The sequence below is a fragment of the Rhamphochromis sp. 'chilingali' genome, assembly GCF_963969265.1.
Source record: "Rhamphochromis sp. 'chilingali' genome assembly, chromosome: 18".
Taxonomy (NCBI): Eukaryota; Metazoa; Chordata; class Actinopteri; order Cichliformes; family Cichlidae; genus Rhamphochromis; species Rhamphochromis sp. 'chilingali'.
The window spans coordinates 4,555,420-4,580,840 of NC_137945.1; the positions used below are offsets into that span (position 1 = coordinate 4,555,420).

A 25,421-nucleotide genomic window follows, 5' to 3' on the forward strand; every position below is an offset into this window, starting at 1 on the left:
CACAGAGACAGTGCTTTGAATATAAAGTGTTTTTATTGCAAGTTTTTTAAAGTTTAAGATCTTTTAAATCCCACACGCTGACACAAAGTTTCAGCAGGATTGTGGAGTCCTGTGAAAAACTGAGGACGCCCGCACCGAGGAAAGGAAATAAGAGAGGAAGCAGCAGGCAGGTGCTCGATCATCAGCAATATAAAAGCAGGAACTTTGGCAGGTGTCAGGCTGGCTTTTCTACTCTAATCTGATCAACATCAAATTGGATCATGCAACAGTACGATGATCCCAGGCATCCAGACAGCTGTGCATACACGGATGTCTGCAAAGCTCAATGAACTGAAGCAGTGCTGCAGAGAAGAGTGGGCTACGTTCCTCCACAGCCATGATTTCTGTCATACAGAAAAATGTGCTTCAAGTTATTGCTGCTTTTACAAGCCACTGAATTATGGAGCGTACTTAGTTTTTACAGGACTGGATGACAACGGTTTCTACTTAGATAATGCATCACTTATCGTGGCATTAAATCAGAAAAACAGTTTCAATTATGTTAATTTATTCACATTTTTGACAAATATGCAGATTATCACCAACAGCAACAGTATTTGAATATCCTGAAATGTCTCCAAACCAGCAGCACAACAAAATCTGAAGCCAACTTTTAGTTTGGAGCTGAGATCTGTTACGTCCTCGTAATTTACTGTCGTTTTTCAAACGAGCAGCGTTTGTATAATTACCGGACATTTTAAGCTGTTTCAAACTAATTTACTCCTTAAATGTCAACAATACCGACACAGTAAACTGTGAGCGTCAGAGACGGCAAACGGAACGAAACTAAAACAGCTAAAAGCTCAACCACGTTCACATGGTCATAGAAATATGAAGAATCGATAAATAAATATCTGCATATCTGTGATAGAAATCATCTTTCAGAACGTTTCAGTGCATCATCAGCTTCTTTCCAGAAACCTGCCGTCGCCCTGCGTGTATTAAAAACACAAAAGCAGATGTTGAGCTGCTGTGCGCGTTCACCTTCACTGCGTACTCCATGCCGGTTCCTTTGTGTACGCAGCGCTTGCAGATGGAGTAGGAGCCGACGCCGATGTCCTCTTTGATCTCGTAGGCGTCTGCGAACTGGGACGTGCTTCTGTGAAGTTGCTGCACATGAAAAAAATGTAAACAGATGTGAGTCCTCATAACCAACGACTCGGGCCTGATTGAGACCTCTGCCCCACGGCGGCGGCGGCACTCGTGCTCATGCTGTGCGTTACGCGTTAATTACAAACAGTTTCACCCCCAGGAACCTGCTCACATTAGTGAGTCCTTACACTGATGCTATGATTATTAATCCTTATATTAGATGATTATTGTTATTTTGAGGTGAAAAACAGACTAATTACAAGAGATGTGAGAGTGCAGAGATGTGGCGTCTGGATGCGTTTCTCAGGAGATTTTGGAAAATGTTCTTGTTTCATTGAAAGCACTTAAAAAATGACTCATCCATGACCTAATCTACTGCTAGTGATAAAGGTACGATGTACCAGAAAGGAAGGAGGTGCAGGAGTGAAACCTCGGGAAAGCAAATGTGTGAATGAAATTTTCCAGGGTGGAGTGTGAAGACAGCCCCCGCGTGCTGTGCTCGTCGCCTCCGTCCACTGAGGGTTAGCCCAGTTAATTGGATTATTTCTGCCTCTGAGGCGTTTGCCTGTACCTGTACAATAGCATTGGGTAGTGGCTGCGTCTCCTCCTCCGTTATGGCCACAAAGCTGAACCCTCTGAACAGCTGATGGGCGTTGGCGCTCGGCGGGACCCCCGGCGAGTCTGGTTCACACAGAGAAACAGCTGTTAATACGGCAATGCGGTTCAGCTCTGCACAGTGTGAAGGGCAGGAGGAGGAGGTAGAGTGACAGCCTGTACCTCTGGGTGTTTTAGCTGTGAACTCTGGATCAAAATAGAAAGTGTCGTCAGGTCGCCCCGCTGCTGGCTTGAAAGGAGGGTGGAGTTCTCTGCGGTACAGCTTCTGCAGCGAGAGGAAATATGAGGGACAAGGAAACACACTGAAAGACAGAATCATAACCAAAGACGACTCTGTCATCATTAAAGCAGATTTTTCAATAAAGGAGAAACTGACATTCCAGTCGATGGTGCTGAAGAAATGATGCCTCTTGATCTCCTCCACTCCATCCGGCCCAGCTCCTAAAACAAACACCGCACCGACAGTGAGCCCGATGCTGCTGTAATCACATTTCCACAGGCTGCACGAGACCCGCGGAGACTTTGTTTGGAGCTAATCTCCACAGAAAAACACAAACACCATAAAGGGCTGAATGTTACGCTGTGTGAATTACACAGCGTAACAGATGCAGGTGTTGCATGCAGTAAATATGAACCTGTGGCTTCCGGGGGCCCTCGGGTTGTGTTTGGTGCCCTCAGCGGTGAAGGCAGCTCGAAACATTCCCACCTGCCGAGCATGTGACACGTGTAGCACGGCATGTCGAGAGCCTCAAAAGCCACGGCTCAATCGCTGGATTGTAATTATTAAGCAGTACTAAGCATCTTAATCAGCCAATCACATGGCAACAACTAAACGGTGCATTTATGCATGCAGACACGGTCGAGACACCTGCCGAAGCTCAAACTGGGCTCAGAACGGGGCTGTGATGTAACTGACAAAAAGACAGCTGGCAGAGCTGGAGGTGCTCAGATTTTATTTATGAGTGACGAGGACGGACGGGATTAGAAATGAGGCTGAGGTGGTTTGGATGTGTGACGAGGAGGGGCAGCGAATTCACTGGCAAAGAGGGTGACACAGGGCGCCAGCTCAGGGTCACATGGGGTGATTAAACAGGTAGACTTGTAACTGAAAATCTGCTGGAAGTATCTCCAGGATTACAGAGAGCTCAAAACTGAGAACTCCCATTTTTGTCATTATTTAATCTCACTGGGTGCTTTAATAAATAAACTTTAGAAGAATATTCTAAGAAAATGCTTCCATAACCACAAACCCATTGAACACCCTCTCAACGTGCCTCGTGTGTGCAGGTTTTACCTAATCTGTTGCCGGGGTTTCGCTTGAAAAGGTTCCTGAGGAGACTCTGAGCTTCGGAGCTGAGAAACTGCGGCATTCCCAGCTTGGCCCTGTGATGGACACAGAGAAAGGCAGCAGGGGGGATGAAACGGAGAGAGAAACATATCGAATGCTCTGTATTGTGTACCCAGCATCTGAAAGACTAGACAGAAACATGTCGATGTGACACAGGAAGCACACTCAGCACTCTGCAGAGTCTGCTCAGCAGCTTTCCCCCCGGGCGGATACCGAGAGTCAAAAGAGAGCGAGAGAGGAAGAAGGAGGGGTTAATATTTCCTTTAATTCTCACCGACTGCAACATGATTATTTTCTCTCTTTTATGAAGAGCTATCAGCACATTCTGAGATGATCTCAGTCCATCCAGTCCTCATCCTCCTCTTCCTCCTGAGTGCTGCACTCTGTCTCCTCTAATAAAAATCCTCCCCTGGGCTGACTCGCCTTGTACTTTCTCTCTCTCTCTCCGTCTCTTCTCGGATGTACAGGGAGCTCAAATAAAAGCTGCAGGGTGGGGATCGGAGAGGAGTGTAAGGTGTCTTACTTGAGGATCATGGTCATCGTCTCTTTCCGGTCTTTTCCTTGAAACGGCAGCGTTCCCGTCAGCATCTCAAACTGTGAGAGAACAGGACACCATCACGCTTATTAATTAATGAGTTTTTAGGACAGATCTGATATAACAATGTGCAATATGATCAGAAAACAGGAAGCTTAAGATACTTTTATACTTAATAGTCCTCAAGTTCTGTTGACATTTTACTGATAAAACATCCAGCATACGGCTCAAAATAAAGAATAACCACTGAAAATCAGTTTGATTATGTGCGCCTGTGTGTATTCGTTAATCTAAGAGTCACGCCCTCCTCTTTGTCTCATGGTCTGTTCCTGTGAACACAGCCCATGTTTTCTCACCTCTTTGGCCTCAGGATCAGCAAAAAACTCACTTTCTGCATCCAGTACATATACAGTTAGGTTTTTGTTACCTGTTTATTGAAACTTAGTTTTATTGTGGACATGAGTATAATGTGTAGACTCAACTTTCATTTCAGAGTGTCCACATTCAACCTGGATGAAGGTTTAGGAGTTTCAACTCCTTAACATGTGCCACCCTGTTTTTATGGGGCCAAAAGTAATTGGACACTTCACTCAAAGGCTATTTCATGGGCAGGTGTGGGCAATTCCTTCGTTATGTCATTTCAATTAAGCAGATAAAAGGCCTGGAGTTGATTTGAGGTGTGGTGCTTGCATTTGGAAGATTTTGCTATGAACAGACAACATGTGGTCAAGCCATCCTTAAGCTGCGAAGGCAGAAAAAACTCATCTGAGAAATTGCTACAATATCAAAATCTACAAAGAAAGAAAGCACTGGTGCACTCGACAGCGCAAAAAGAGCTGGTGGAGGACAGTGGTGGATGATCGCAGAATCGTTTCCATGGTGAAGAGAAACTCCTCCTCCGTCTACAGGTGCAAGCCACTCACAACCTCAGGAACACAAAAGCCAGATTGTACCTTCTACTAGCATACCACATCATCTGCACTGTGAAGGCTCTGACTTGCATGGCTGCCAGCGTCACTGGGACACTGGTGTTCATTGATGATGTGACACAGGACAGAAGAGGCATACTGTCTGCTCACATCCAGGAAACCCAGCATCTGGTGATGTCCATGAGTCCAACACGTCAGGCTGTCATTACCAGCAAAGGGTTTTCAACCAAGTATTAGAAATGAACATTTCGTTTTCAGTTCTTTAACTCGTCCATTTACTTTGCATTATAAATTCTTTAATATATTATAAATGAAATCTTTTTCTTCAGCCCGCTGAAGTAAAGCTGGAAGTCTGAACTTTAACCGATTCGTTTAATTTAAAATTCATTCTGTTTAAGTACAGAACCAAAGTTAGAAAAAAATCGTCTCTTTACAAATATCTGTGGAAACATCAACGTATCTACCCGACCGAGCTGACATCATCTGGTATCGACATTTATAATGGCATATAATAAATAAATGACAACTACAGACGTAAAGAAGAGAGAAACATCCTTCAGCCATCTTATGAGTGTTGTGGTGCACAGTTTGTCCACCAGGGGGCACTCTGCAGCTTCCCTGCCACAAACTACAACCACCTGACCTCCTGGGATCAAACTTGCTCGTTGGCTTGTTAAAGCTGTGAACTATTGTCCGATATATCACTATAGTAAATCTTAAATATCTTATCGGTTCTAAAGTTGCTGTGTTTTATACTTAAGCTGCGTGTGGTAACCCAAAGAAAAGAAGCTGCAGAAACGAGCTTCCTCTGTGGGGGGTCTGGGTTAAGACTGGCTGAGGAGCTCCGACATCCTTCATGTCAAAAGGACCCAGCTGAGGTGGTTTGTGCATCTGATAAGGATGCCTTCTGGACGCCTTCCTTTTGAGGTTTTTCAAGCTTGCCTAACTGAGAGGAGGCCCCAAAGCAGACCCAGACATGCCAGAGAGAACAAATCTCTCAGCTGGCTTCAGAAAGCCTCAGTGTCCCTCTGAGAAGAGCCAGGAAAAGAAGCCAGGGAGCAGGAGCTTCTCTGCTGTAACTGATAAGTGGCAGAAAACAGATGGATGGATGGATGTTTACCTCCTCATAAATGTCGGGGCTTTTGAGCTGTACTAACACAAATTTAAATGTAATTTGTGACTTTTTGTGCAACAATGTTTACGTGGGAACCACGGAGGATTTAAAAATGTTATCAGCTTGCAAACAGCTCCAAATAATTTGAGCTGCCAGGAGAAAACCTCATTACAGCTCACCTGAGACCGCAGGACTGCTGATACGACACAATGAGTGCGATAAGATTTATTGCAATCGGATTATTTGGGACTCTCACCATGAGAACGCCGTACGACCACCAGTCGGCGCTGTGCGTGTGTCCTCGCCTGTTCACCACCTCTGGAGCCATGTACTCCACCGTGCCGCAGAAAGAGTAGGCCTTGTTCTCGTGGTCTATCGACTCCTTGCTGAGGCCGAAGTCTGAGCACACAAACGCACACACATGTACAAAGATGAGTGCCAGCTTTGCATGATAAAAACACAGAGAAAGCAGCAGTAAGTATCTGTGCACAGCGGCAGGGGTACGCGTGAGGAAACAGAAAAAGGTGTAAGGTTACGCACCGGTCAGCTTGATGTGTCCCTCCTCATCGAGCAGGATGCTGAAACAACAGAAGACTGTTTCAAATGCTGCATTACTCAGTGTGATTGTGCACTTACAGCCTTCATGTCATGACTGAGCTTTCACAGGCAAGATTCTGGAGACCAGACTTAAAGATTTGTGGGGCAGACAGCAGCTCCCCATAATGGCACGTCATTAAATTATAGCATGGAGGCTTGTTTGAAAGCAGGGACGTCAAACTCACTTCACATCGTGGGCACACGCACAGCCTTCATGTTCGTGTAAAGAAGTTTAATTACACAAGTATTCCCTGAGATTTGTAAAAAAGAACTTCCAACATTATGCCTCAGTTTTTCTACATGATGAAGAAATGAAAGAAACCTGCCAGCACGACACTTTGGGCTGACATTGTAAGAAAGAACGTGTACCCTGCAGAGAAGGTAACTCGGATTTAACAGTTTTTCTTCTTTGTTTTGAACAAACAGTAGCAGAGTTACAGTCATGTAAAGAGGCAAGCCTGCCAAACTATGGTACATAATGGGTTAATGACTCTGGTATGACTGGCCATGGGAGGTGGAGGTCGTTATCAGCAGGAAAAGCTGTAAAACGTATGAAGCTACAGTTCAAAGTCCAACATTTATGCCCCACGTTCACATTTTCCAAAGCCGTCCACTGGGCCGCACTGGAGTCTTTGTTGGGCCGATTCTGGCCCCCGGGCCTTATGTTTGACACCCCTGGTTAAAGGACTATTCCTGCTAACTTTGCACTTTCCCTGACCTCTGCTGTGATGGTTCACCTTCATCACCTCTCCGTTAGACTTCTGTAGCTCTGATGGTCCAGCTGCACTCTCTCTGACTCACAGGCTCAGCTGCCCGACAAAGTAAACACAAGACGTCGCTGCAGTCTGAGCTCAACTGCACTGCCATTTAAAAGTTTTACTACTTGTGTTTAAAGCCCTGCGTCAGGATCTCCAGCTCTCTGCGATCAGCTCACAGCCCCTAACCTGAAGACCAAAGGTGAGCAGGCGTTTCTGTTATTGCCTCCAAATAACAGAACAGCTGACAGTCTTAAAATCGATTCTGTTGCATTTCTCTGCCTCCACAGACGGGGCCAACTCTAGTCGTTTTAAATGTGCTGTTTAAATAAAACAGAGTTGACTTGAACGTAAACACAGACATTAGTGGCCTGGAAAAGCCATTTTGCTAACTGCATTAGAGATCTCCACGAGGGAAACCTGGCAGCTGACCTAATCGTCCTGCCGGGACGCTGCACGCTGCTTTGTTTACATGCATGAGGCTGTGTGTGTGTGTGTGTGTGTGTGTGTGTGTGTGTGTGTGTGTGTGTGTGTGTGTGTGCATACTTCTCAGGTTTGAGGTCTCTGTAAATGATGCCGAGCCCGTGGAGGTGATCGAGGGCCAGCGCGAGCTCCGCCAGGTAGAACTTCACGTCTTCCTCTGTGAACATTACCTGAAACACAGGTGTGTTTTTTTTAATCACTGCAGGTCCAGATTTGACCATGTAGCCTTAAACAGCAGCAGTCATGCTGTAAGTGCAGGACAAATGAAAAGCCTGAGTCTTTTCTTCTTCAGCTTGCTTTTTTTAATTTCTTATTCGGACTTTTTAGGGTTTAGTTTATTCTATCATATATGTATCTATCGGCTCCAGCACACATTCGACCCGATTTGAATAGTTGGTTAAGAAAATGGATGGATGGGCTTATTTTTCAGCAGCTGACAGCTCAGACGGGTGCAGGACCACCATGCACTGATTTAAATAGCGATTAGAAATGCTGGGCACTTTCTATACCCGCTGTTTGTGTTGGTTTAAACTGCTGTTACCTCCTTAGAGAGACGAGTGAAGAGGTCGCCTCCTCGGAGAAAATCCAGGATCAGGTAGAGCTTCCCCTCCGTCTGAAATGCTGGAGGTCGAAAGCAAACTGAGTTAGTATTTAAAAAGCTCAAAGACGAGCTCCGATTGGCCGGTGACTCCTCTTCACAGAGCTCTGCTATTGGCTGACTCACCGTAGTGCAGTTTGACGATGAAGGGATGGTTGACCTCCACCAGGATGTCTCTCTCCATCTTCGTCCTGACCCGGTCACGCACTGGAAACGCACACAGAGCAGAAAACACAGAATCAGCAGATCAATCGCGGCCTCCGTTGTTCGGTTTCTGTTTTGGCTGCAAAGGAGTAACTGGGTCACGGAGAAGAGTGAAGAAAATATGCAGCACGAAAGAGAAAAATAAGAAGGGGAAAGAGAAATGAGTAAGAAAGAAGAGGATGCTAAACAAAGGAGCAGCAGATGGCGTCTGACTTGAGTCAAAGCTCATTTAAAGAACTTATTTCGGTTCTCTCTCTCTGCACATTAGCTTCCTAAATTAATTTTTAAATGGAGCTAAATTAACTTAGAAATGAATAAAAGGATAAAAAGTGCTGAGCGTTAACGTTTAATGTGTTTAAGTGACTTTTCAAGGCACAACTTTTACTTTGAAGGCAAGAGTCGTCTGCAGCTCTCTGAAGGAGTTTTTCCTTCCCACTGTCACCAGGTGAGTTTTCTCTGTTATATTGTGTTTATCTTATAATACAAAGCACCTCGTGGAGACTGTTGTTGTGATTTGATGCTATATAAATAAACTTTAGCTGAATCTTCCATACAAAGTACAGACTGTGCCGATCTGCCAGCAACCACAGCGAACTTTGCAACCAATCTCGGTCTCCAGGCGTAACCAGCCAGCTACAAGAACTGTTTTGATATCTAAGCATATTTGTTCCCTTCATTACATCTGTGCGGGAGTGAATTTACTCATCGCTCTAAAATGCAGTGAATGCAACCTGCCGGGCGACCTACTCATTTGTGTGTTTTTATTTTGATGGAGCCGCACTCCCCCGGAGGCGGAAGCGCCGACCGGAAGTAGCTCCGCTCTGAGTTTTCTCCACACCGGCGATTAATCAACACACCAGCTGCGGTGAATTATTACTGTCTGACGCCGATGTATTTAACGCTGTGACCAGGCTTCAGTCAGCGCTGGATCATTAGACAGTTTAGATGGTGTGTTGTTTCTAATCTCGGAAAGCTTCTCACTCTTTTTTGTCTTTCGCACCAGGAAGTGGAGAGGAAAACACGGGAGCTGAATCACGAGCGGGGAATGAATGCACGGAGTGTCGCCTGCCTTCACATCGCCAAACTGCACTTTCGGGAGCCGGGAGAATTCACCACGGGGCGCCGCGGCCAAAGGACTCCACACTGAACTGTTATTATTTTGCACTGTAAACAAATTCACTGTCTCTTTCTGATTTCAAGTCCGCTCCATCCACACTCCATGACAGTTTTATTGCCTTTTGGAGCATTTTGAGACAAAGTGGTGGGCATGGCCATCTTTTATATACAAACACAGTCCGTGGTGTTGTTGCTGGTTTTAGTGTTTAATGGCTCTGCTGTTTCTACCTTTCAGTGTGGCTTTCTTCAACACCTTCATGGCGTACAGCTGACCAGCGTCCGGTCCTGTGATCTTCCTCACCAGAAACACCTACACACACACACACACACACACACACACACACAGAGAAATAATAATAAATCATCTTTACTGATTAAATGTAAGTGCTGGATGTCGTTATGCACACTGTGAGTGTCGTTTGTTTCTGTGTGAGGATGAGAGTTTGTTTGGGTTGTTCCCATTATCCAGGTCGCACTCATGAAGATTAACATAAACACACACACACACTCGCAGCCCAAGCAGGAGGCTAATTGCTCTTTCATAAAGACGATGATACTGAGTGCGAGAGTGAAGGGCCCTCAGCCTGCCATCACCATAGCAACTCACTCTCAAACACTGGCACGAGGGAAACGTTACAGGAGAATTGAGTGGAAGTAAAACTGACACTTTACCCCCCCGCCCCGCCCACACACACAATGATAAGTCCATGAAAACACACACATACGCACCTTTCCAAACGAGCCCTGTCCCAGGACTTTGCGCAGCTCGAACTGCCGAGGGTCGGCCTTTTCCGACCCTTCCTTCACGTGGTGAGTGATGCTGATCTCCTTAATCGGGACGTCATCCTGAAACACACACACGGATTGAAGTTCGGTATAATTACTAAGGTCTGAAGAGGTCAGAGGTCAGTAATTCTTGGCTGTAAGTTAAACAGCTCTAAAAATACTCCATTTCTACCAAATAGCAGCCAAAAAGCTGCAAAATGAAAACTGCAGTTCCTCTAGTGGCCACTTGAGGCTCCAAACCTGAGTCAGTCTCCATAGGCTCCCATGTTGAAATGTCCAAATTTACAGCAGAAATAAACATGTTTACAGTCGGATAGATTAACTGCTTTGGTCTCGATGAGTTTATTTATAACTCAACTATCTGGACACTGGCGTTGGAGCTGAGGCTATTTTGACTGCATCCCAGCAGGGGCAGCTTTAGGGGACGGTTGTCTGCTCTGCATCACCTCCAACTAATTGAGGTCAATAAGCCGGGCCTTTCAACTGTTTGGTGCCTTTTGGAGCACTTTTAAAGCATCATCTGACATATGATATGGATTACTGAGCTTTACAGGCCATCCGAGATGTTTATCTTCCAAATTTGGTAAGTGAAGTTCTGCTATTTTAATAGCTTGTTCCGTAGCACGCTTCAGGTTATTGATGGATGTGCAGACCAACGTCCATAAACATTTCTGGCAGCGGAAAAAGTCCTAAAGTAAACATCCATTAATACACGGAGGTGACTTTGCATTTATCCTCTACTCAAAATTCAGCCATTACAGGAGGCAGGAGATCAATTTCTGCACCCACTTTAGCTTTAATAGACCATGATGCATTGCAGCCGCTGAGATACAGCACAGAGTGCAGCCTGAGTAAGTTTGTTTTTGTGTGAAAATCACGAAGAAGGCTTTAATTTTGTTTTAATTTTCACAATAAAAGCCTCAGACGTGTAAACAGTGTGACTGAATATAACAGCTTTTAATATTAAATAAATGCAAATCTTTTGTTCGTATATTTGTACTAAACAGAAAAACTAAAACGCAGAATCCTCACTGCATTCACAGGAATCAGGAGGGTGAGTAGGAGCCAGGTGCTGCTAATCAAATGCATTGAATAACTGATCACCATCACTGCGAGCAGCTCTATGAAAGCAGGAGTTTGCAGGTGTGAAGCATTCAGATATACTTTGAGAAGCCACAGTTGCTGCCCATCTGGCTGCTAAGGGAAGCCTGCTAACAATCTGAAGTCCGTCACTCTACAGTGAGAAGAGCAAAACATTCAAAACACGCTGCCAATCTGGGAGCGGACGTCCCAGCAAATTCACCCCAAGGACAAGATCGTGCAATACTCGTCAGACTCTACAGATCTCAGTTAAGTGTTAGAGTTCATCCCAGCAGAAAGGCTCCCGTCTCTACAAAGAACATGGCAGCACAGCTGAGGTTTGCAAAGCTGCATCTGAAGAAATCAAAAGACTTGTGGAACAAAGTGGTTTGGACAGACGAGAACAAACACATCATAGCAGCTGTCAGCACAGCGGTGGAGGGCTGATGGTTTGGGCTTGTTCTGCAGACACTGAGTTGACCGTGAACTCCACTGAACTCTATTCTGGAGTCGAATGTGAGGCCACGTGTCTCACAGCTAAAGCTTGAGGAGAATGAGGACAGCAGCAAATCTACGGCAGCAGAGCCCAGTCAAAGTCCAGACCTCAGCCCGACTGAAACGCTGCGGTGGGACTTTAAGACAGCTGTGAGTAAACAAGTGTTCACAAACTTCACTGAACTGTGGGCCAAAATTCCTCCACAACAATGTGTGAGGTTGACAAAGTCACACAGAAAACGATTACTTCAAGTTGTTGCCACTAAAGGCGGTCCAACTGTGGGGTGTGCTCAGTTTTCACACACCGCTTCTGGATTTTAGCTCTATTTTTAATTAATCATTTAGATAACTTTACAAGCTGTTAACGACCAGATGATGTTTTTGTATTATGTCCTGATACATGAAACCCGAGATTTGAAAGAGGATGCACTTCCTCTTTCTCATGACTGCATATGCGAACCACTTGTGGTAATGTGCTCGGTCGCCTCCATAACAGTCTCTTTCAAACCCCGTCTGAGGCAATTTTCTACACTTTACTTACTTCTGATCAAACACTGATATCCTGAGAGCCCGCCGCCTGGCCTTGGTTCATTCAAACACATCCAGGAAACACCCCTGTGCAGCAGCACCAATCAGGCACTGACAGACCTCATGTCTCTGCTACACTGACACTATCAGTGGAACAAGTTCTGACTTGTTTTTTCTGAGTTTTATTTTGAAAGGATTTCTGGGAAAAGAAGGGTCGGGGATTAAAAACACAACAGCTCCCATCAGAGTTCCCTTTCGTCCCGGCTCCTTCACATCTCCCTGAATCACAGAACAGGTTGAGCAGGCTTCCTGAGCGTTCGTCATCCTCGCAGCAGGACATGACAACACACACACAGACACACAGAGTTGTCGTGGAGCCACCCCCGATACCTGCTTCCCGCTGTAGCTGGATGACTAACGTTGCCTCACTGCATGTCTGTTTGTGCTCAGCGCCATCATCCATCCTTCAGCCTTCGTCTCCTCCTGAAGAGCCCGCCCTTCCTCAGGATACTCATGCAGTAAACCGGACAACAGGTAAACAATCCCGCCCCGCATTTCCAACCTCTTTCCACTTTCCCATCATCCTCCCTGCTCTGCTCTGTGCTCCATCCTCTTTATTTCCACCCACCTCCTCCTGCTCCTCATACCTGCAGCTCCCAGGTGGGTGACCTGCTCGCTGCGGGGTGTCCCAGTGCATTATGGATCCTGTAGTCCCGGCTGCGGATCAGGCTCTGCGGTGCTAACATTGCTCCCGAGCATCGACTGGAGCCGGCGCCGGCTTCTGCTCGTCCCTGACACTTCCTCCTCTGCCTCTCCCTCTCTGCGCCTACCTCTCTCTCCCTCTGAGAAATCCTCGCCTCGCTCCCTCCCTACTTTCCTCCCTCGTTCCCTCTGATTCTCTCGCCTTTTCTATCTTTATTTGAACCGTTCTCACCTCTCTTCCCCGGATCACACCTCTCCCTCTCTCCTCTCTGCCTCTTTCTCATCGGAAAGTCACACGCTGGAGTCGGGAGGGACGTGTAATAGACGTGGAAAAAGTAATCAGATGCTCTACTTGAGTAAAAGTACCATATAAGATGTATTACTGCCTTTCACTGAGGACTTTAGAGATCTCTTCAGTGCCTGAAATGTGTCCAAAACAAGTAATGAAACGTAACAAGTACTAAAGCTGTGAGCCTCAGCTTGGATATTTTTCTATGAATAAAATGCTTCTTTCAAACATATCAAAGGTTCAATCATTAAAGAGGACATGGGCCTGGACAGCAGCACATAAAGCTATGGAGTGACTCCTTAAATGATCCATAAAAACACAAGTTACTGCCTCATGTAAAGCCCGACTCTTTGCCAGGCATAATCTTTCAGTTTTCTCCCTGGACAGCGCTCGTACAGGCAGCAACCTTCACGCTCGCCGTCACCTGTGAGTCACTTAAACACCGCTTTTCATGGCTAATCCTCGTTAGTCAGAGGCTCTCGCCGTCTGTTTTTCAACACGTGGTTGTGTAAACAGTGAATCTTTTTGAGGACGACCAGCACGCTGCTTTCCAGCGCTGGTATTTAAACTCTCCCTGCACACAGAAACCACCGCTGCAGCGGCTGATGCGCTCGCATCCTCTGCCATCTTTATGATTTCTTCGGGCTCTTATTTAACAGGAAGCTGTGGTTCACTGTGCACTCACCTTTATTTACACTGACATTATTTTATTTGCATAACTTTATGGCTCAAACTTGGTATGAGGCATAAAAGCACAGCTGATTAGCACAGTTACATTTTATGGTCAAATACACACATTTGGATACGATCACCAGCCAAAGTGTTTTTTGTGTTTTTTCTTGAGCCTAAACAAGCAGCTGTGAGAGAAACAGGATGTGAATTACTCCAACCTGCCTGCTGATCCACTCATTACCTTTCAGCATCCCAACTTTCCTTTACTTCTATCACTGCTTCAAAGCTTAACCCTGCCTGACCGTGGCTTTAGCTCAGCTCACGTCTTCTTTCTTACTTCCATATTTCCAGTTTAATCACAATTAAACTTCCAGTTTCCTAAAAGTATAAGTAAGTATCTTTTTTTTATCATAACCATGTCTGTCATATGTGAGCATCATTACTTTCAACTTCAAAATATCCTTTGAAATAATTTATATATAACTTCTTTTTAATATTTTTATCAACGCAACAAAAATTGTTAGTTTTACTAAAATGTTGTTACATTAGCTGCCTCATTAACTGTTTTCCTTAAAGTGGGCTTTTATTTAGTCACACATAAAATATATTTTGGTTTATGAAATATAACTATATTAACTATATTTTAACTATACAAGGACCAGTCGTGCTTATATGAGGGTGATTATTCTGAAACAGGAAAAAAAGAGAAAAAGTTTAACAGCTAGTTCAGAGTCAAATATTATTCAGCTCTTCGCGCTAACTTCACAGCGCTCTATGTAAATGAGACCAAACATCCAGACTGAGGCTGAGAGCTGCAAACAGCTGATAAACGCACAAAAACAATTTGGACACTGCTGACTGACGAAAATAGACGGAGAAAAACTGACGGGTTTCGCATTGTTGACGTTTTGAATATGTGTGTGTGTGTGTGTGTGTGTGTGTGTGTGTGTGTGTGTGTGTGTGTGTGTGTGTGTGTGTGTGTGTGTGTGTGTGTGAGTCAGAACGCAGATGGAGGATCAGAGCTGCAGCGACAGGATGCTCATGTAGCACCTCTTAATCACAGGATTAAAACTGCAAACCCTGCACCTGTGCACCAAGCACACAGACACACACAGATATAAATAACACACAGGTATACGCACACCTGCATGCCCCCACACATGTTAAATGCTTCTTTTACCTGTTATTATCCTCATTATCTTATATTTACTTCTTATATATAAAAACACACTGATGGTTTTTCCAACTTCCCTCTGCTGTTACGGTTCATTTCTGCGCGTGCACACACACACACACACACACACACACACACACACACACACACACACACACACACACACACACACACACACACACACACACACACACACACACACACGAGCAGCTAAACACCGAAGAAACCCTGCTGATCAATGACTGAACTAATTACCGGTGATCTGATCTGCTCATGTTCAGCTCCACACTCTTATTCTTGGACTCTACTAGAGAGGCCTTGCGTGATTTATCTGATAATGAACTCATCCTCCGTCTGAAGCAAGCTCCTCCCTGTTTAACCCAACTTTCTTCTGATTGGCCCTTCACAATCCAGGTGCATGAACGACAGGTGGGTGGGGCTTCTGACCACCACAGACATTAAACTGGCACAAAAACATGCATTAAAGAGTTTTTGTAACTATCCTCTGCAGAATTTAGCTAAAACTTCCACCACCAGGGGGCAGTGTTTTACCTGTCGCTGGTCTTTTTGTGGTTTTTCCAGCTTCCAGACAATGCTTTACCTTTTTTCCAGACCTTCATTCAAGATAAAAATGTTTAAAACTTTAACACTAAATAAAGGTTATGGTGACTCGCTGCAACCTCTTATGGAACAAATTGGTATTACACTAAAGTACGACTTCGCCTACTTCAGTTTCAGTTTCAGACTCGTTTTTTGTTTTGTTTTTTAACACTCACAGGATTATAGAGCTGGGCAATATTTGGATTGTATCCTCAATAATCACTTTTGGTTTCCCAGGTTATGAATGCATTTACTCTTCTGCATTTTGCTGTTACAGTGTAATAAATTAAGTGCATTTCCTTTTCCCTAAAAGTTCAAACTCATAGTGTTTAGGTCAAGCCTAGATTACGGTGGCCCCGAGAGGTCAAATGCACTGCAGCCTAAATAAACACGAGCAAATGCACACAAAACACACCAGACGTGATTAGGGAAGACAATAACATGACCCAACAGCTGTGGAAGCAACAGAAACCCAACTATTCAAAGGATTGTTTTTAGAAAAGAAGCAGAGGATTTGTTGGTACGGTGAGGGAGAAACAAAATGTAATGTCATTTGTGTTTTAATTGCACGATTCATGTGTTTTGCGAGCTTCTGTAATGTTTTCCTTGTTACTGGTGATTTCTTAGGTTGCAGTGTTTGACCTCTCAGGGCCACCGTACAAGAGGACTAAAAGAAACTCTTCAGTCTACAAAGTTCATCTAGAGGAGGAAACACTCAAAGTTGTCACAAAGTCCACCATCTATTGCCTGTCAGCTTAGCTTTTCTGTTGCTTACTTCATCGGCGCTGCGCCCTGCCCATCAGACTTCCTGTGGTGCAGGCATTAGCAGGGATTAGAGGATGGATTTTTATTGTAAAAAACACAAACAAGTGCCTCCCTCCCTACCATATGAACTTGTGTCCTTTTTTATTTCTAAGCTAATTTTTCTTTTAAATTCTATTTAAAGTTAAAGAAACACAAAGAATCCATCCCTGAGCATCAGTGTGGAGCTCTACCGTAACATCCTGAGCCATCCAAGGCAGAAGATTTAGAGGAAACGAGCTAAACTGGGCCATCTTGTATCAGCACAGACACGAGAGGGAACAGTTTGGCTCTCTGTCCTCCACCCTGGAGCACATCGTCGGGGCCGAGTGGGATTTCCAGTGGCTAGAAGTTAAATCAGGAAAGGTTTTTGAGTTTTTACAGCGTAACACTTTGTGTTAGAATATGTGAGTCTATATCAAGATTGCTTTAAATTGTTTACCAGCATTTTCAAGTTGCATTAAAGTGAAAACTGTTATTTGTCAAGACAATTTGTAGAAAAACTCAAATGTCAAAACTGACGGAGCAGAGAGGAGATCCTGACTTTCTGCCCTGACGAAATGCCACTCGGTGTAGCTCAGCTGTTTTCTCGGCCACAGGAGACCTTATAAAACCATTTTACATGCATGTGTTAATTGGCATTTTGGCATTTTTACCTTAAAGGTCAACACTCACAAGTACAACAAACCAAGTAAAACACTCTGCCGTTAACGTCAACAAATCAGAGTCTGTTGTCTCCTCTTGCCACTTTGTCCTTTCTTTATATTCATTAGGAAGCTTTTGAGTTAACGTCAGGTGTCCTTCCTGACCTCTGACCTCCTTCTGTGCTTGTTTCGGGCGTTGGGCTCTACAGCAAACACCACATGACAAACCTGAACCTGACAACCGCAGCACGGTCTAAAGAAACGTTTTCTAAAATCTTAAAAAAATCATTTCAGGATTTAAAAGTTCTCTCATCCAGTCGTCCAGAAATATCCGCCGTGATGCGTTTACTGACACGCTTGAGTACCAAACCAAACAAACAGAAGCTCCTGTAAACAGGTTTGAGAAGCACAGCTGGCCACGATGCAGCGGAGCAGCCTCACATCATCTGTCTGCCGTCTGATCTAATTAAGAGGCCAGATTGAGTCGGTGTGATGCTGTTACACACTTCTGCAGCAGCAGACCTCGCCGGCGGACACATTACAGCCGCCAGATTAGATTAACATAAACTGAGCGCATGTTTCCAACCTCTGCTCCAACCGGGAAATCAACTCGAGCCGTACGCGCGACTGGCTTCAGGGAAACTTCCTCGTGCATTATGAATTAAAGTGTGCCACACTTGCTGATGCTGCAGATCACGGGGTCAGACATGACTGAGACGGTTTTTTGTAGCAAACAGAGCCTGCAATATTTTGTTGTATTGTTATATTTATGCAGCTTTAGGAAAACTAAGAAAAAGTACTGAAAATGTCTTGGCCAGATGTTCACTCTCCTCAATTTTCCCTTCACTGTGAAATTAAGCACTCTGTGTTTGTGCGTCAGTCTGCTCTTGACCTCTTGGCCACACCTCTTAATCTTTGAATTCAGCTGTTTTCAGTCCCGGTGCCGCCCGTGTATAAAGTCAAACACCTCAGCGCAGTCTGAGTTTGTGAACATTTGAATGAGCTGTTCTAACAAACTCACTGAATTCAACTGTAACTGGATGCCACTGTTGCAACAAGCTCGTTTGTGAAATATCTTCCTTCCTAAATATTGCACGATTAACTGTAAGATGTTGTTATTGCAAAGGCGAAGCACTTAGGAAGCACAACAACTGAGTAGTTTTTTGTCTTGATTATTAAGAATTTGTTACTATGTATTATATCTTACTTCACGTGGTAACAACCTTGATGCTTGACTAGCTTTGGACCAGGAAATCTGCTGATCCTGGCGCCTCTTTTATATTGTGTATAAGTAGTTTCATGGGATGCTTGATGCTTCAGTTTACAACCTAGCTTTCTCTTCTTCTATATGAAATATACTTTCTGTCTTCTGCACTGACTCCTTCACTTATTTACTTACTGAGGATTTTACCAAAGCCAAAAACTGCAGTTCCTCTACTGTCCACTTGAGGCAGCCTCCAAAAATAGATCCTAAATGTCCAACTTTACAGTAGAGACATCCTGCTAAAACAAACCCAGCTAATTTCATCCTTTCAGAACTGTGCTGGGTTAAACTCTTCCAAACATGTTTTTTACTTCAATATTTGATATAATACACGCTGCTGCGCAGTCAGTTGTAGCACCAGCTTGTTGAAGAAGTCTGTGCTCGTGTGGTGAGTGAATCGCTACGCTTTCAGGCCTAATTAACATGAACTGTTCCACGCTGTTGTCCAAAAAACATGACAAAAACAACCCCGCGGCATTTTATGTGCAGTCTTTGATGTTGCTCATAATTCATTAAGACTGAAACACATCAGTAAGCTAAAGTTTCGCTCTCAAAACTGAGTCGTTGTTCTTTTTGATTACATAACCTGGACACAAACATAACTCCATACCAACGTTCAGTCACGCATGAAACACAAATACATTCAATTGAGATACTGTCTAAAAATAGCATCATCGTCGACCTTTGCAGGGGCAGACACTGTTGAACAGAGGAAAGCTGAAATGTATTCATTAGATCGACGACACTCTGACATGTTGTTGTGGAACAAAGACCTTTGAAGCTGATGGTAGGACACGTCAGATTTTGAGAGGACGTAACCCGACTCCCCTGAAGCCTTAACAGCCCCCAACACAGACACACACACACACAGATACACAATGAATGAATTATTCTTGCCTACATATAAGTATATGTATAACAAATACACTTCAGTCTTGATTTTAAGGTCATCAAATTAACATTTTCTTCAGAATGAACAGTAAATCTGAACTGTGAAATATCACCACACCACCAGCTGATTTCACAAACACGCACACCCACGCCGAGCTGGGACTCAGTCCTTTTGCTACCTGAGCTCAGAAAAGCAGGAAAACTCAAAATAAACCTCAGTTTCCACCAATTTTAGAGCCAAATATCCTCTGAAATCAAAGCTGTCAGCGCTGTGAGGACCCCTTCAAATGTTCAAATGCATTGGATCAATATTACAGCTCCAGCTGCAGTATTTACTTCCTTGTCTTATTTATCACCTGCTGATGAGCACATTTTTACTGCCAGGAGGATGTAAGACGACTGTTTTATGCCTCGCATGCAGAGTAACTCACAGCCAGACTGGACAGCTTCGGTCCACAGCAGTCTAAAACCGTCCCTCCAGGTTTCTCCCAGCGGACACCGTTCTGGTTCGGTCTCAGGAGTTGTCGGAGCGACTTTAGCCGACTCCTCAGTGCTCTGATGAGGCCGCCGAGAGCGCTCACGCATGCCGGCTTGGCCTCGGTGGCGGCGGCGGCGCACTGTGTCATCACAAGCTGAACTGAACCGGGGAGCCGGGAGCTGCAGCAGCGATAACTTTGGACTCAGGCGGACAAACTAGTGTGTGTCTGTGAGTCAGTGTGAGGGGATACCCGGAGGAAGAGGAGGAAAAGGAGAGGAGGAGGAGAGATCCAAATCCAGAAGGGAACTGGGATCCCCCCTCCCGTCCCACTTCTCTCCAGTCCTCAACCAACACGCAGCTGTAACCTTCCACCCAGTGTTTCCACCAGGTGTCCTGGAGATCCCCACTCCCTCACATAACTCTCCAACCCACGACTAAATACCACAAGGAAGAAAACTCCCACATCTATTTTCTCACTCAGGCGTTCAGGGAAACATCCCACGTGCAGATTTCACTTAAAAATATCAATGAGTGCGATCTTTAAAGTGTCAGCTGAACATGCTGGAGTGTAAATATTTCATTTAAGACACAGATTCATTCATCTGCATGTTTATTCCTTCTCATGCTGACTCACACAGACCAGGAAGGTTGTTGCAAATACACAAGAAGAAGAAATCTATCAGAAAGGAATAATGTTCAGGGGTTTTCCCGCAAAGATACTTCTAATAAATAGACACACACCCAAAGGCCCATTGAGAGGCTGGAAACAGCCCGAAGCTGTTAATGTGCATACTGGTGATGTTATTGAAGTGAAACAATTCAGTTTAATTATTGCCAAACTATAATAGAAGTGCTTTTAACAGCTTTTTAAAGACTGTTTTAATAAGGTTGGGTTTGTGAACAAAGTGTGACACTGACAGGAGCAAAAACTGAAGTTCAAAATCCTAATCAGGGGCACGTTTAAGCCTGACAACACTGTGGAATCTTTTCTGTACAATTTCCAGGTTAAACAACATCATTCCTTGAAAAGTTGTGCAACAGTGTGCAACTGCCTTTTAGGTATGTTTCTTCCCAAAGGAGAGGCGTGGCAGAGCTGATTCCCTGTCAGCAGCTTTGTACGCTGAATATTTTTAATGCCTGTATTTGTGTTTAGCATACCTGTATGGCTCCTTTATCTGTGACACATAAAAAAAGTTCAGATGTCATTAATTATGGCTCCTTTCTGTCACTAAGTATCTGCCTCGAGGCCTCTACAGCTGCAGATCTTCCTGCTCCAGCTCTGTTAGCCGTAGTTTGCTGCACAACATCACAATCTAATGATTACAAGTGGAACATTTTTAGATAATTAAATGTTAAATAATGCTAAAAAGCATACGTATACAGAATTTAACTACACTTTCCTTAAAAAAACAAAACAAAACAAAACTGTGTAAATGCAGGAATAAAGGCCTGGAGGCAGAACTGAGAAGAATCAGTATGTTTGAGTAACATAACCTGGTGTTTAACACGTCAGTGCATGTTACCAAAAAAATGCTTTGATCCAGATGTGGGGCAGAGATAGCTCAGTAGGTAAAGTGGTCGCCCCATGATCGGAAGGTCGGCGGTTCGAATCCACTTAACGGCTACCCTGAGGTACCCCTGAGCAAGGTACCGTCCCTACACACTGCTCCCCGGGCGCCTGCTTAGTGGGCTGCCCACTGCTTCACTGAGTGAATGGGTCAAATGCAGAGAAAAACAAGTAATTTCCCCATGGGGATCAATAAAGTATCCATTATTATGTGTGCTGAGAAATGTGACGAGATGAAGACCTTAACAGCTGTGAATATGTGGTGGAAAGACACCTCTATGAGACAAAGGATACTTCAGCAATTTATGCTCACGTGTACTAGAAGGACAACAGTGAAACAACCCAAAAAGCAACACCTGGTTTATTCTGTAGGACTGGTTTTTTGGGTAGGGTCAGTGTCACTACTGGTAGCATGAGGTGATAGCATGCAGAGGTAACACAGGTAGTCCAACTCTTCCAGGATGGCACATCACACATCCCACACTGAAGGTTTGGTGTGTCTCCCAGGACAGTCTCACTGCTGTGAGGGGTGGGCCTGACGTCGTCTAATGGGCCTTGTGTTCACTCCATGGCACCATTGGACCTGAGCACATGTGACACACGTGAAAGGGTCTGGAGAACGAATGGAGATCGTTATGCTGCCTGTAACATTGTTCACCATGAGTGGTCTGAAGATGGGTGAGTAATGATACGGTGAGGCACATCCACAGAGGGCCGCACAGACTTCTACAGGCCAGGCATCGGCACTTTGGAGCCTCCTTGGATCCTCTGTCCCACTGGTCTGGTGCAGTGGGTCCTGGGTTCCTCCTGGTGCACAATAACGCTCCAGGAGGATGAAATTACAGCAAAGTGGACAAACCTAAATGTTTTCACTTTGAATTCAGCCCTCTGTAGGCTGATCGCTTTCATTTCCATCAAACAATGTGGCGTCCTTTCATTCCTAACACATTACCCAGTTCATATCAGTAGAGACTGATTTCATTCCAGTTGCGATCTGTGTATGACTGTATTAGGCTGTAAACCTACAGTATCTAGTGTCTTTACTGTGCTGATACAATAGCTCGTATTCAGCCAGCGCCAATATGCACATTTTCCTCATTTTCACAACTCTGTTCATTTGTGCACAGATTCAATCGGCACACCAGTGCTGAAGGTAAACAACAAGACGCAATGATGCAGGCTTCATGGCGATTCAAGTCAGAATTATAATAATCCAGATAAAATCAGGTGCAAATGCACAAAGTGCTCGTCGGTGGTCAGAATGCGACTTACAGGATCGAGAAGTAGAAGCGGCGCAGACAAACCTAAAGTGGAACAGCTGATGCAGACAGCACACCGATACAAGCACGTCCTTTTCTATGCAACAGTCACACACAAGCTGATGGACGCACTGAGGTCAACTCGGGGTATCTTGCCCTAGACTAGAAGAACTGAGACCCCGACCTTCAGAGTCGACTCACTCGGGCTCCTGAGCCACAGTCACCCCTGCTTTGAAAGGAGGGCGACGTGTGAAAAATATAGAAAGTATTCACATTTTAGGAGTTTTCTAAAGTTCTGTGTGTCACAAATATTACTGCTCAAACATATTTTAAAAATATCTTGTATTTAGTCGTGTGGTCCGCCTCTTGCTCATGCAACAACCACACTGTGACACAGACGTGCATGCATAAAGTCAGGAGCTGACGCAGAGGCGACAGTGACGCAAATCAAACATCCACAAAACCCACAGCCAACCCGGTTCAGCTCCAGCACAGACACAATGTGGACGCTTCCCACCAAACATCCTCCACCTGTCGCAAACACCCCGCCCCCACTCGCGCAGACACAATGTGCACAATGCGAGCGTCACCCCCTGAAAGGACGGGTGACATTTCTTCGATTACCTCCACCTGTTGTCACCTCTCAGGCCCGTGCGCTCGTTTCCGCACAGACAGAAACCAGTGAGGCAAAACTCAAAGCAGACTGGGCTGAAAGCTAAAGAGTACCTGCATCAATACTAACACTCTGTCAACAGGATGCATGAACTAATAAACGTGTAGCAGCAGCAGGAAGTTCGGATACACCAACCAAACACTATGTGCCCAGCACCAACAGCAGACATGAGCAGATGGAGCTAAATAGTCAGATACTTCTGTCCAAGGATGACTAAACAAAAACCGGTGCAATCTCTTTAGTGCTTCACTATAGTAGATTTGTCTTTTATATTGTAAATCTGTGTTACAAAAGCTTTAAAATAGTGGTGGAGCAAATGATGAGCACTCCTTTAAACTGCAGGTGATGCTGAAATGATCAGAGAGGCAATAACAATGTCTACATGTGCACTTTTCCCCTGGTCTCCACCCGCTTCAGGCTATAAGTTGTTGTGATGTATCCAACGCACTGATTTGAGCTTTAAACTTGGGAAAAATGTTCAGAAAGATCAGAAACTAAATAAATCGAGTTAAAAAATCACAGGCTGGGGAGAGAGGGGTGAATGATTGAGCCTGAACTTCTGAAGGTGAATAGCATCATGTCAGAAGTCTTTTAAGCCATTTTTAATCACAAAAATAAAAGTTTTCACCAGTGGTAGGCTAAATATATACATAAGCTCGTCTAACAATTGTAGCCTGTGTCAAAATAATGACTCACAAACACAAAACTCCCCGATGATCAGACCCAAGCGGCAGGAAGGAAGGAAAGCGGGGATGCAATGCACATTTGAAAGTTTCGGCTCTGTTTGTTTAAGAAATAACTGAATGAGGCTTTTGGACAATTTCACATGACTGATCACACGAACGATCAGCCAGACACATTTTTGTCACAGACGTGAAACTGGTTCAGTTTTCCCACGACACCGATACTCAAAGCTGATGACATTTAAAGAAATTGTGCTGAACAAAAACAGATTTTTGCTTTCGACGGCGCCACTTTGAGCAGCTTAGGTTGCAGTTTCTCAGCTCTGAAAATTTCACCTGCTTATTTACTTACTTAACAAGTTATGAAAAGATAAAAATTGCACATTTTTGATCAGCCTGTGCAGTTCAAGGGCCTGAAACTTCATTCATAATAGTATGAAGGTTGCACTGCTTCAAGGTTCAAGGTTCTTTATTTGTCACATGCATAGTTATACAAGTATAACACACAGTGAAATGTAGCCTGACACGCTCCTCGACATGTGCAAAAATTGGGGGGGGGGGGGGGGGGGGGGTGTAGAGGAAGAACATCATATATATATATATATATATATATATATATATACACATATAGTATATACACTGGGTGAATGTGCAGTAGTAGCAGCAAGCAGGTGAATTCTGTACATTAATATGAATAGACATCTGACTATTTTACAGGATAGACAATATAAACATATTTAAAATTAAAGGAATTGAAATGTACATTGTTCCTTGGTTTAGTGTCTGGAAGAGTCCTGTCTCAGTCAATTATAGATGATGTGAGAGGGCGGGTGTGTGTGTTTAGGGCACGGATGGCTTGGGGATAGAAGCTCCTCTTGAGTCTCTCTGTCCTTGCCCGGAAGATGCGGAACCTTCTACCAGATTGCAGAAGTTGGAACAGTTTGTTGCCAGGATGGGACGGGTCCTTCAGTATCTGCGCTGCTCTAGTCCGGCATCTCCTGGTGTAGGTGTCCTGAAGCGGGGGGAGAGCAATCCTGCAGCAGCGTTCTGCTGTACGGATCACTCTCTGGAGAGCTTTTTGGTCCTTCACACAGCTGTTCCCGAACCACGATGTCATGTTCTGTGTGAGGATGCTCTCCACAGCGCCTGTATAGAAAATCCTGAGGATCTTTGGAGAGACCCTGAACTTCCTCAGTTGTCGTAGGTGATACAGGCGCTGCCTAGCCTTTTTGGTCTGGACCTGAATGTGGGCAGACCATGTCAGGTCTGAGGAGATGTGGACACCAAGATACTTGAAGGACTGCACCCTCTCCACTGGAGCTCCATTGATGATAATGGGCTTGTAGTCTCTGTGCTGACCCCTTCTGAAGTCCACCACCAGCTCCTTGGTCTTGCTGACGTTCAGCTGGA

The 25,421-nt window shown here is 44.6% G+C and overlaps 1 protein-coding gene across 1 annotated transcript in view; it reads right to left on the reverse strand.

The window, feature by feature from the left end:
• Positions 1–25,421, reverse strand: part of rps6ka3b (ribosomal protein S6 kinase, polypeptide 3b) — a 67,084-nt gene that overhangs the window by 8,441 nt on the left and 33,222 nt on the right. Inside the window, exons 3-15 of the mRNA XM_080864322.1 lie at positions 10,155–10,271; positions 9,654–9,735; positions 8,232–8,312; positions 8,049–8,128; positions 7,571–7,677; positions 6,213–6,250; positions 5,929–6,071; positions 3,618–3,688; positions 3,041–3,129; positions 2,123–2,187; positions 1,909–2,011; positions 1,703–1,812; positions 1,024–1,149 (exon numbers count right to left, since the gene is read on the reverse strand). Coding sequence (XP_080720448.1) covers positions 1,024–1,149; positions 1,703–1,812; positions 1,909–2,011; positions 2,123–2,187; positions 3,041–3,129; positions 3,618–3,688; positions 5,929–6,071; positions 6,213–6,250; positions 7,571–7,677; positions 8,049–8,128; positions 8,232–8,312; positions 9,654–9,735; positions 10,155–10,271 — 1,212 coding nt within the window. The remainder of the gene's footprint in view (positions 1–1,023; positions 1,150–1,702; positions 1,813–1,908; positions 2,012–2,122; positions 2,188–3,040; positions 3,130–3,617; positions 3,689–5,928; positions 6,072–6,212; positions 6,251–7,570; positions 7,678–8,048; positions 8,129–8,231; positions 8,313–9,653; positions 9,736–10,154; positions 10,272–25,421) is intronic.